The sequence below is a fragment of the Carassius auratus genome, unplaced genomic scaffold (assembly GCF_003368295.1).
Source record: "Carassius auratus strain Wakin unplaced genomic scaffold, ASM336829v1 scaf_tig00001771, whole genome shotgun sequence".
Classification (NCBI taxonomy): domain Eukaryota; kingdom Metazoa; phylum Chordata; class Actinopteri; order Cypriniformes; family Cyprinidae; genus Carassius; species Carassius auratus.
The window spans coordinates 1-12,015 of NW_020523397.1; the positions used below are offsets into that span (position 1 = coordinate 1).

At 34.7% G+C, this 12,015-nt stretch overlaps 1 protein-coding gene across 1 annotated transcript; it reads left to right on the forward strand.

Annotated features, from left to right (window-relative positions):
- The first annotated feature begins 1,921 nt into the window (after positions 1–1,921).
- Positions 1,922–4,717, forward strand: LOC113069606 (oligoribonuclease, mitochondrial). Its single transcript, XM_026242783.1, has 7 exons — positions 1,922–2,157; positions 2,581–2,664; positions 2,927–3,004; positions 3,112–3,223; positions 3,702–3,810; positions 3,978–4,031; positions 4,188–4,717. The coding sequence occupies exons 1-7, from the start codon at positions 1,945–1,947 to the stop codon at positions 4,303–4,305; spliced, it is 768 nt and encodes a 255-aa protein (XP_026098568.1). The 5' UTR covers positions 1,922–1,944; the 3' UTR covers positions 4,306–4,717.
- The last annotated feature ends 7,298 nt before the right edge of the window (positions 4,718–12,015 follow it).

Genomic DNA, 12,015 nt, shown 5'->3' on the forward strand with positions numbered 1-12,015 from the left:
TACACAAAGAAAACAAAAAAGAATACTTTATACAACAATTTTCGACTCCTCTGTTTTCTTCACATCACTGAAACTTTTCTGGACTTTGACAGTGTAATTTACTTGGCAGTCAGTGCCACGGGACAGTGACAATTGATATGCATTAAGAATAATCACATAATTCAAGATAAGGTGGCAGAAAATGTATATATTTATATCAATTCATATAGTTAATATCACGTGAAGAGTGCAAATGTGATATTGATATTATAAAACAGTTCAATAAACGATAAGATAATATCAAGAGCATTCGTTTTAGACACCATGTCTGCTTTTGCTTTATTTCGCCAACAAAAATCCTTCCAAACACAGCCACAGCACTGTTTTGTGAATCTGAGCGACATGACGATGTTTCGTTCCTGAGTGAATCAATCGTTTAAATGATTCGGTTCAGTCGCAATGACTCCTTTATTAACACTGACTTGCTGCCACCTACTGGCAGTTTAAATTGTTTTAATTTGGCATTCAATGTATCTTTTCATAATTTCAATCAGTATTCAACATTTTATGTTTTAAAATATCAAATCATTATTTATGCATTTGTAACTGCAGGTTAAAACAATTCCATGTCCTCTAAGCTACAACATGTGTAAAAGCCTACATCTAAATGCCACTTCATATGCAACTTCTGTCAATTAATTTAAACTTTGAAAAATATACATTTCTATCACTGCTGTGAACTGATCACACAGAATATGAAATATATAAAAAAAACTTTAGGAGCTGTCCATGGTCTTAAGATATCAGCACAATAACACACTTAGCAAAATATTATCTAATTATATTTAGCGATAAAATTCCAGAAAATATTTAGATATTATTTTTTGTCTATATCAGATACCTCTAGTTCTGACACAAAAATGATTTGTAACGATCGCTTTGTCACATTCAGTGTAGACAGCCTCAAGGTGTTTGGTTTATTTCTGGGTGTTTTTTTTTTACCTTTTTTAAAGTTGGTTTCACAACTTTTGAATAGTAGTAATGGTCATGTGCTTACATATTCAGAGTTTTAAGAAGAAGAAAAAAATCATTTCATATACCTGTTAAGGAGTATATGATGGTGATTAATGCCATTCCTTCAGAACTTAATTCATTAAGCAAATTGGCAATCATTAGGAAATTATATAGTCAAAAGACTAATTTAGTCTTAAAATAGTCTTATACTGGATGGTAAAAATATGAAAGATAAAAATAAATAATATTTTGCTATCTTAGACGATTTGCCAAATTTCCAGTGTTCCTTGAGCCATTGGGTTTTAGAGATCATAATTTCAAGATGTTAACTAGAAAGAAACCATAAATCTCCATACGCTTTGTATCACAAATAAAATCAAGTAACGGCAAAGTTTTGAAAAGACATTGACTTGAAATGTGTTTTCTGTAAAGAGGAAAATGAGAGTGTTGTCAGTTTATTGTATGATTGTATTTCTACCAAAAATTTGGTGTGTTTTCCTTTCGTTTTTGACCAATTACTAATTTTGAATTGCAACTCAAAGAAAATTAAATTAATTTTTTTCACATTTGGTATATTGTGAATTGAAAATTCTTCATTCACAAATGTAAATGTGTAGTGGAAAATAACAAATTTCACTCATTTTAAAATAGAAATAGGTCACTACCTGTATACAGTATGTTAAAATAAACAAGAAATAACAAAGTAAAATTGAATTGATTTTTTTATAGCTTTTCATATTTTTTAAGTGTTTGTTTTTATTTAATTTAAATGTTATTGCCCTTATATGTTCTTAGTTCTTAAAACTGCAATTAAAAAGAAAAAAGTATTCGGTTGTTTCCATGGTGTTCACTAAACAACATGTGCCGCCGACCTGCCTTCACTGTTGCGCCGCGCTTGTATTTACGATACTTTCGTTCGGAAGACGGCAGTATGCAGGCATACACACGTGGATGGCAGCGAGAGTTTCTGCATTCAGAGTCCTGATTCTAGTCTGTGTGTCATCGCAGCGGGTTAAAGCACCCCTTCCGGTGTTTACAGCCCACAACTTATCTCTCTTCAGTCCATGTACCTCTCTGCTCGCCAAGGTTTTGATGTCAAGACGAGCTCACAGTAGGAGGATGTCACAGTCCTTGGCGCAGCGGATGGTCTGGGTAGATCTGGAGGTAAACAGCAGCAGATAAACACAATAAACATTATTTATCACTCAGTCGCTTTTAAGTCATGATCAAGATTTTTTAGCCTGTATGATCGAGTTTGACAGCTGGCTTTATGCTGAATGAATTTGCATGGGTTTTTATAATATACATTATGTATAAGATTAAAAAAAAAAAAAAATTCAAGTCCAGTACAATCTGTTTATGCCAAAAGGTCTTTGCACAAGATTTAGAACCGTCACTGCAGCTGCTGACCTGCTTGTTTACCAGTTTTTGCATAGTTTTGGTTTCTGGTTCCACCCTACGCAGGGATTTTTATCCAGGAACTTTTAACAGTTAAATATTGGCTGAAGTCCTCACAGTGATTGTGCAGTTTTAGGATGGACATGTTTTCAGTGTTGCAAACTAATGCCACTCCACTTCGTGTTTCAGATGACAGGGCTGGATATAGAGAAGGACCAGATTATTGAGATGGCTTGCATCATCACAGATTCGGATCTGAACATCATTGCAGAGGTGGTTTTTTTTCCCATTGCATAAAAGCATAAACCGCATTAAGTCCCATGCAGTTTGAATTAGAGTTTGTGGCTTGTCTTGTAGTTTTAAGAGTGATCTATGTACTAGCGTACACGTATTGACATAATTGGCTTTTTAGTTAAGTTTATTTATAAAGCATATTTAAAACAACAAATACTATACAAAAGTAAAGCTGAGCAATTATGTAAAAAAGACGGCAATTATTTACAGCTAGAAAATTGTTGGTTGTTGTTGTTGTTAGGGGCCAAATCTGATAATCAACCAACCAGACGAGCTGCTCGATGGCATGTCAGACTGGTGCAAAGAGCATCATGGGAAGGTGAGTAGTACAGATTGATGCACCTGCCGAGTGTTTCCTGTTTGTGTGAATGAGCCTGCCTGTGCTTGATGAGCGTTGTGTGATGGTGTTTCTGTTTGATGTGCCAGTCAGGGTTGACTCAGGCTGTCAGGGACAGTCACATCAGTCTCCAGCAGGCGGAGTATGAATTCCTCTCTTTCATCCGACAGCACACACCACCCGGACAGTGTCCTCTCGCAGGTAACCAACCACACCAGCTGAAGTTGTTTCTTTTACATGGTGCAGGGGTAAAATATTATGGAAGCTTATGTCTTCCATGAAATAAAAATACTTAAAAGGGTAATGTGACTTTTGGTCTCGGGATTCCTGACTTATTTCCCCTCATAAATTCAAGTTTACTTCTTATTTTCCTTAATAATTATGAGTTATAAACTTACATTAACATCTTACTCTTCTGATGTTTCTTCTGTTGTGGAATAAAAAAAAAAAGGTGATGGCGACTTTTTTCCATTCAGAATTAATTGCAAGTTATAAATTCAAATTAAGTTTGAGTTATTACAAGTTATGATAATTTCACACTTTTATTATTCAGATTTCATATAATTGCATATCATTTCAGACTTCTACACAATTCTGAAGTTCTTGAAATAAGTCTGAATTGTGATGTATGAACTGCTTCTTTATGCTACAGAGAGTTTGTGTGGTTCTTCCTCCACAGGGAACTCCGTTCACGCTGATAAGAAGTTTCTGGATAAGTTCATGCCACAGTTCATGCGACATCTGCACTATCGTATCATAGACGTGAGCACCATTAAAGAGCTGTGCAGGTATGTTCCCCATTTAGGTTTAATCAGATGACCGGATGACCGCTGTTGCCACATTAATGCATGCAGACGTGCTTCAGCATGAGCTAGAGAGACTATTTTCAAAAGTACAGGAAGAAGGTGGGCATGTCAAAATACTTTCTCCTTTTTCCCCCCATTCTGTTGCTTAGACGATGGTATCCAGAGGAGTACAGTATCGCACCGCAGAAAAAGTCTTCGCACAGGTCTGTGTTCATCACACAGGTGTTCCACAGCTGTATTATTGAATGGCGCATTTAGCATAGCAAAGGATCATTTGATGTACTCCTTAAATATTTAAGCCTAAAGAAGAGCTGTTTTGTCTAATCTCAGAATAATGTTGTGTCTGTTTGAATTTTCAGAGCGCTGGAAGACATCCAGGAGAGCATCAAAGAACTGAAGTTTTACAGAGTGAACCTTTTTAAAGTGAAGGGGAAGAGAAAAATAGTCCAAAATGGTGATAAGACATCTGCGAGCTAATCTGTAAGCTGATCTGAGGGGTTTTAGGATCTTGTGCCGAATTCTCACATTTGGATGAAAGCCTGTGCGAATATTTGAGAGAATGAGCGTGCAAAGCTTCACGTTGACATCACCAGTGTTTGTTTCCTGTTTTATGTGTTGGCTCTGCAAACGACTTAGTTTAAACAGATAGAGAGAGTGAGAGAGAAGTAAAAAAAAAATATGCAATTATGAAAATAACTGTTTTGAACCAAGTACCATTTTATCTCTTGTGTTTTCCACGTTAGAAATATCATTTGTTGCTGGATCATGTCAGTGTGTAGTAAAGAAACAAAAGTGTGATTGTGTTCTTCAGTCTGAGAGTGTTTTCATTACACCCCTTGTGTGTTTTTGTGTGTGTGTTTGTTTTAAATAAAAATCATTTGTTGCTGTTTTTGGAGAGTGTTCAATGTGATTTTGCTGAAAATTTGTTGCTGTCCTATAACTACAGTAACCTCTATCATACAGCAGATGGCAGTATACTTTCAGGTAATATCCGGAGCACGTTTGCACGAATGAGTTAGTGGGGTTGTCCTGTGAAAATATAAAGTTTTTGAGATCTTATATCCAGGTTCAGTCTGCGCGTAAAATAATATTAAATGAAAAAAAAAAAGAGTGAGGATATTTTATTATCTGGAATCAAATGGAAAAGTTGGCTGAATGCAACTAGGATATTGTAGTTTCACCAATTCAGTTTCTGAATTCAGGCCTTGTTTTTTTTTTTATGGCGGGTGGATGGACGGGAGGACTTAGTGACGTCACCATACACGGAAAGTTGTTTGAGGGAGTTCGTTACAAAGACTAAACTTAACTGAAGAGCAATTTGCGTATGTGAATCTTGAAACAAATGTGTATTAAGAAAGTAAATGGAACCAAACCGCTCAGTGATTCAAGTTTTTGTTGTGACGAGAGTTTGACAGTTTTCTAATCCAGTATTTTGAACTTGACATGGTCTGTTATTTGCTCAACTAGTTAAACAAAGCATGCAGGGATGTCATTGCCTCTTCAACGCTCTGTAGAGGTTGGTAAATGTTGCTCTCAAAAGTCACTTTGTGTTTTATGCTGTTTTAATGTGGCAGGGACTGCTGGGACTTCAAATCCTGTTTGATTGGATCAGCCCAAGGTAACATGAGCCCTCTGTCTGTCACTGCTGCCACTGGAGGATCGCAGGTTTGATTCTACAAGGGAAACTTTAAATAGAAAGACACTGGGCCAATGCATAAACCATGTTCTGTAGCTTCTCTCATCTCTCCCCCTCAGAATCCTTCTCCCAGAGGATGAAGAATATCTTCATTTGTGTTCAGGATACACAGCACTCATCTGGACATCTCTGTGTGATGAGTGTTTGCTCTGGTCTGGTCAGATGATTTAGAAACATTTAATTATTTAGCAGGTGCGTTTATCCAAAGTGGCTCACAAATTAATAAACATCGCCAGAAATTTCTCAAAAGACCCAATCATATTAGGAGCACAAATTTTCAAGTTTAAGATAAAGAAGTTGATACTTATATGTAATGGTATTGTTTATGGTTGTGGATTAAGTAAGTCTGATGATTAAAAAAGTTCTGATGATCTCAAGGGAATATACAAAATCAAGGTTCTGTAAAGCAACTTTGTACTATGTTGTGAGGAAGCAAACGAAAACCTTTTTAAGTTTCCACAAAATGCTTTTTGTTATTTGATGAGTGTTGATGAGTCTATGTACTTGTCCTCTTAAAAATCAAGAACTCTATTACCTGCAATGCAACAGTAACAATTATTTATCATTTCAAAGATCCATGTGCAGAGAGCTCTTTAGCGCATCTAATGTAAAATAGAAAGCAACCTTCATTTTTAAAGACTCTACAGTCTCTGACATGGTAAATGTCAGCTGCAGAAGAAATAGGTTCAATCTGCAGGTATACCAAGGCCACCCAAAACCCACTGGACCAGACGATTCTGAGGAGCCAAAACTTCTACCAGCTTTTTTAAGTCCAGCTAGATACCTTTTGTTAAGTGCTCATTCACCTAATCACGATTGTTTATGATGCAACACATTTCTTCTATAAAATCTTCTAACCTGTTTAGCATTTTCTATAGTGTGTGCTTGAAAATTGTAGCCTAGTTAAAGTACCGTAATATATAAGGATGTGTGATTGTTAGTCATTGTTTCTTTTGAAATGGCTTCGTATACTCAGGTGGGTGTGTGTTCAGGCCACATTGGGTTGGAGCTCTGATCATTTCTGAATGGCCTAGCATACGGGGAATTTCCTGAGGGTGCCTGATGACTCCAATTAAAAGAGCTAATTATGACTTTTGGAGTGGATGAATGCAGTGTATCAGCTTTTCATACACCAGAGTAAAAACATTCTCCATGCTCACACACCGACCATAAAGTGGATTCTTTTGACCAAAAAGATAGTTTTCCAACCAGTTGAAACTTAATTTATCTATTTATGCTCTTTTTAATTGCTTACTCTTGTATTTCTCCTATTTGCATCCATTCAAGAGCAGAAACAAGAAAGTCTGGATCGTGATGATGGCCTAAGAGCAGATCAATCCATCACAAATTCATAACCCTGAAACAACAGGAGCTCACGTAATTACTGACGAAGCCTTGTAATTTATCACTTTTATTCTGACAGGCTCTTTACACTCATTAAAGGTTCATTAAATTTGTGCTCTGAAAAATAGCTCACATCTACGCTAATTTTATTACCTGCCAATTTTATTACCTGCCAATTTTTAGCGCTTGAATTGAGTTGGTTTTAGGTAGACCTTATTATCACTGAATGCTCCTTGTGTTTATATTCATATTTTTGAAATAGCCGAAAATAATACAGCTCATGTGAGTTGTGTTATTTGTTATTTTTCATTATTTGTTGTGAGACATTTTACATCTCCTGAAGCCCTGACACAGGTGAGATACGGAACAGATCGGCTTTGATCAGACCTCTAAATCAAAGGTGAACTCTGAACACGAATCTCACAGACGTTTGTGAAACATGCCAGGTGAGATAAGGTGTGTTTTTATAACTTTCATCTATGTAAGTATTAAAATTTCACCTGATTTTTATCGTAAGTAATCTTAATTTGAGTTGTTGTTTGGCAGTATATATGGGATGACATTTAGCTGGAAAATGAGTCTTAAGCACCATGAATTTCTGCATCCATCATTTGTCATTGTAAACCCAATCCAGTGGAAGCACGTTGGTGTTAAAGCATTTAGCTCTATTATGCTGTCAGTCAGCGCTGATGTCAGCGTTGTTCTCTAGTCCTGCCTGCCAGTCCAGACCTTTATGAGGAGAGTTTGTCCAGCCAGGCCAAAGTGACAGACGCCACTCAGATACTTCCACCTGCAGAACCGCACAGTGACTGACAGAAATGTTCTGTACTTGACAATATAGACACATATTGTAAGTATTACTGTAGCAGTATTAGCTGTTCTTTTATAAATGTAAACAATTTATTAACTATGTGTTTGTGTAATGACATTCATTTTGATTGTGCATATATATATATATATATATATATATATATATATATATATATATATATATATATAAATATAAATAATTTGGGAATAAACATTATTTTCCTAATTTTATCTACAGGAGTGGGTGCGAGCCGAGCCGAGCATCTGTCACTTGGCACAGATCTGTTCACAATACTCAAAACCTTCCTTTGAAATATGACCTGAAGTTTCATCATTGCAGTTGATTTAAGTTGAAGCATCATAAATAACAGGTATGTTTGGAGTGAAAAAATAGAAGAAAAAGGTGTGGGGTAAAACAGGAGCACTGCAAAAAAATCAAAACGGCGGCAGCCTGAGGGAATTGTCCTTTAATGAAAGGAAAAATAGGCCACGTTACATGCTAAGTGAGAACAGGATTAGATGTGCAGAGAACAAGAGAAGTTGAAAGGAACAGGTCATGTGGTTATTCAAGGTTGTTCTGCTTGGAAACTTTTGCAGAAGTCTGACAGAGCACATTCAAACCACAAAATTCAGCTTTATACTTTCAGGCCATTTTAAATTTAATGAGGTGAACCAGGTCAGAAAATGATACATGTCTGTTAAATCTCGTCTGTATTCAGCAGTGTCTGTCTGGATGTTTTCTTAGCAGAATAGAATAGAGGTTAACTGAAAATAAAATACAAAAAAAAAAAAACTTAAACTTGTTTTATTTCAGCAACATTCTAATTTAATTTTCATTTAGTTTATCTTACTAAAACTAAAACTGAAAGAAAAATTAAGTACTGTATAGATATATGTAAAAGAAAAAAATGACAACACAATTATTGAAAAATTAAAAGGAATTTTTGTTTTTTAATAAAATTAAAAACTAATTTAAAATATTAATAATATAAAAAGATAATCTTGATATACTGATTCTCAAATATTGCCATTTGTGGTTGGATAAATGTAGTATTTTTATTTAATGATATGATGAATTTAAATAGGAAATGCATAACTCATTTTTAGAAAAAAAAAGCATAATACATTTCTTTTTTTTAAATAGTTTGTTAAAATGTTTTAAAGCTAAATTTGAGTGTAATTCAGGTTGATTTGTTTAACCGATTACAATAGAATGGTGATGAATGGCAATCTGGCTGAAATTGATGTAAGCTAAAATATTTAAAATTTAATTTGACTATTTATATATGTATGTACAGTTGAAACCAGATATTTACAACTACATACACTTCAGAAAAAAACATAAAAACGTTTATTTCTTTACTGTCATACATTAAATCAGAGTAAACTTTTTCTGTTTTTGATCAATTAATATTAATTTTTATTTTTTTGCATTTGTTATATGTCAGAATTGAGCGAGGGATAATTTTCTATGTATTTTCTTTTATCATTTTCATCAAAGTCAGAAGTATACATATACCTCCTTAGTATTTGGTAGAATTGCCCCGAAACTGTTTCACTTGGGCCAAACGTTTTGGGTATCCTTCTACAAGCTTTCTACAATAGTTTGCTGGAATTTTGGCCCACTCCTCTTGACAGAACGGGTGCAACTGGGTCAGGTTTGTAGGCCTTCTTGCTCGCACTTGCCTTTTCAGTGCCGCCCACAAATTTTCTATGGGATTGAGATCAGGGCTTTGTGATGGCCACTTCAATACCTTGACTTTGTTGTCCTTAAACCACTTTGTAACATATTTGGAAGTATGCTTGGGGTCATTGTCCATTTGGAAGACCCATTTGTGCCCAAGCTTTAACTTCCTGGCTGATGTCTTCAGATGTTGCTTCAATATATCCACAACATTTTATTTTCTCATGATGCCATCTATTTTGTGAAGTGCACCAGTCCCTTCTGCAGCAAAGCATCCCCGCAACATTATACTACCACCCCCATACTTCACGGTTGGGGTGTTCCGAGGCTTCAAACTTCACCCTTTTTCCTCCAAATATACCGTTTATCATTATGGCTGAACAGTTCAATTTTTTGTTTCGTCAGACCACAGGACATGTCTCCAGAAATTAAGATTTTTGTCCCCATGTGCAGTTGCAAACTGTAGTCTGGCTTTTTTATGGTTGTTTTGAAGTAATGGTTTTCTCCTTTCTTTTCGTTTAAAGACACATTAAACTTAGTGTATGTATTCTTCTGATTTTGATGAAAAGTGATAAAAAATACATATAAGTTCTCCCTCGCTCAATTCTGACATTTAACAAATGCAAAAAATGTTAATATTTATTGATCTAAAACAGAAAACGATTACTCTGTTTTAATGTATGACAGTAAAGAAATAAAAGTTTTTGTGTTTTTTTTTTTCTTAAGTGTATGTAAATATCTGGTTTCAACTGTATATAATTTGGTTACAGATGCCACTGTTTCCTGAGGATGCGCCTCACTATAGGAACATTCATTTTTCCATGGAAGAGCAGTAATTTGAAGCCATGGCAGGTTACAAAGGCAGGTGTCATTCTGATCAGGTAACGGTAGAGAGACATTTAGAAAATTAAAGTCACACTGATCTTGTCCTAGACATCTCACAAAGGCCTGGCAGGCTCTTTATGTCTTTTTTCTTTTCTTTTATTAGAATGGCCTCTGAAGGTCATCTCAAGCATTAGAGAAGCACTGCTCTGTTCCATGTGTCTTTGGGGGCTTTGGGACCGGAGGAATAAAACATCTCATCTGGAGCCTTTGAAGCGCTTTGCAGCTGGTACGTCTGACTCATGCCTTTTCTGCCGCAAATCGACAGATCTTGTTTGGGTTTATCCAAAAATCCTAAATCATACTGCTGCACTGTAAAAAGTTTAACTATTATTTACTCAATTTTTTTGGTGAAACATTTTTACACTCAAAAAAATTGAGTAAATTTTAAAGCTGTGAAATCATTGAAATATACTGTTTAAATTGAGTAATTGTCAGTAAAAAAATTAAGTAAATCTGAATAACTGAATAACATTAAATGAGAAATAAAATTAATTAGATATACTCAAAATTATAAAACACCACAACTGTAATTCTATGTAAAATAAACAAAAAATATTGAGTAGATATAATTGAAATAATGGATGAAATTTAACCAAACAAATGTGCTATGTTTACTACATGTAAAAGTGAATTTAACTTAATATTGGACTATAAATTATCAAAATGTTGCATTCACTTTTTTTTTTTACACTATTTACCCTTTACAATTAATATAATGAAACCAAATAAAGAAAGAAACACATTTTTTATAAAACATTTATTTGTCAATTAAACATTAGACAGTCTAAAAATCAACCTTTGTAACATTTTATCCATTTTAATATTCCAGTAGATTGCAAAAATTAAAAACTGTAAAGTAGCCATAAGGGAAATGATTAAACCTTATGAAACATTTCATCCATCTTAGTATTCAAGTAGATTACATGTAAAATACGATAGCCGTAAGAGAAATGACATCTTACTTTGTTCCTGGTGCATACCAGCCATTTGCAGTCACACTCATTACTACTCATTTTTTATTTATTTATTTAAAGTTTATTTAACAGGGACCATACAAGCAAACATAGTTACAATACAAAGCCTGTAACTGATGACATTAAACCATGAAAAAAAAAATAAAGCAACACTTACATCAATATTAAAGGGATAGTTCACCCAAAAAGATGATGTTGTCATAATGTACTCGCCCCTCAAGTTGTCCCAAACCTGTACAAGTTTCTTTCTTCTGTTGAACACAAAAGATATTTTAATGTTGCCATTGACTTCCATGATAGGAAAAAAAAAAAAAGTATACCATGCAAAGTCAATGGCAACCTTTAACTGCGTTAACCAACACTCTTTATTAATACTTGGCTGAATGTCACGTCGCTTCACTTAAAATATATTTTGTGTTCAACAGAAGAAAGAAACTCGTACGGGTTTGGGACAAATTGAGGGAGAGTAAATATGACAACACCATCTTTTTGGGTGAACTATCCCTTCAACAGAGTAATCCGATAACAGAAACACTTCCATCAGGAATACCAATTCTGTGGGATGACCATGAACCACTACTATGCAAGAAGATAATTTTTTAATCTCTGAACATTAACAGAGAGTTTTGGAGGATCCAGCTCAAGAATCAGTTTTTGGAACAACTCAAGTGAGTACAGGTCTTTCTTAAAAAATGTGCATATTGTGATAAAAGTTCATTATTTTCCATAATGTAATGATAAAAATTAAACTTTCATATATTTTTTATTCATTGCACACCAACTGCAATATTTCA

Coding starts and splice junctions, on each gene's coding strand:
- LOC113069606 (XM_026242783.1), top strand. CDS start 1,945: ATGGCAGCGAGAGTTTCTGCATTCAGAGTCCTGATTCTAGTCTGTGTG. Junction 3,811..3,977: donor ACCATTAAAGAGCTGTGCAG/GTATGTTCCCCA, acceptor TCTGTTGCTTAG/ACGATGGTATCCAGAGGAGT. Junction 4,032..4,187: donor CAGAAAAAGTCTTCGCACAG/GTCTGTGTTCAT, acceptor TTGAATTTTCAG/AGCGCTGGAAGACATCCAGG.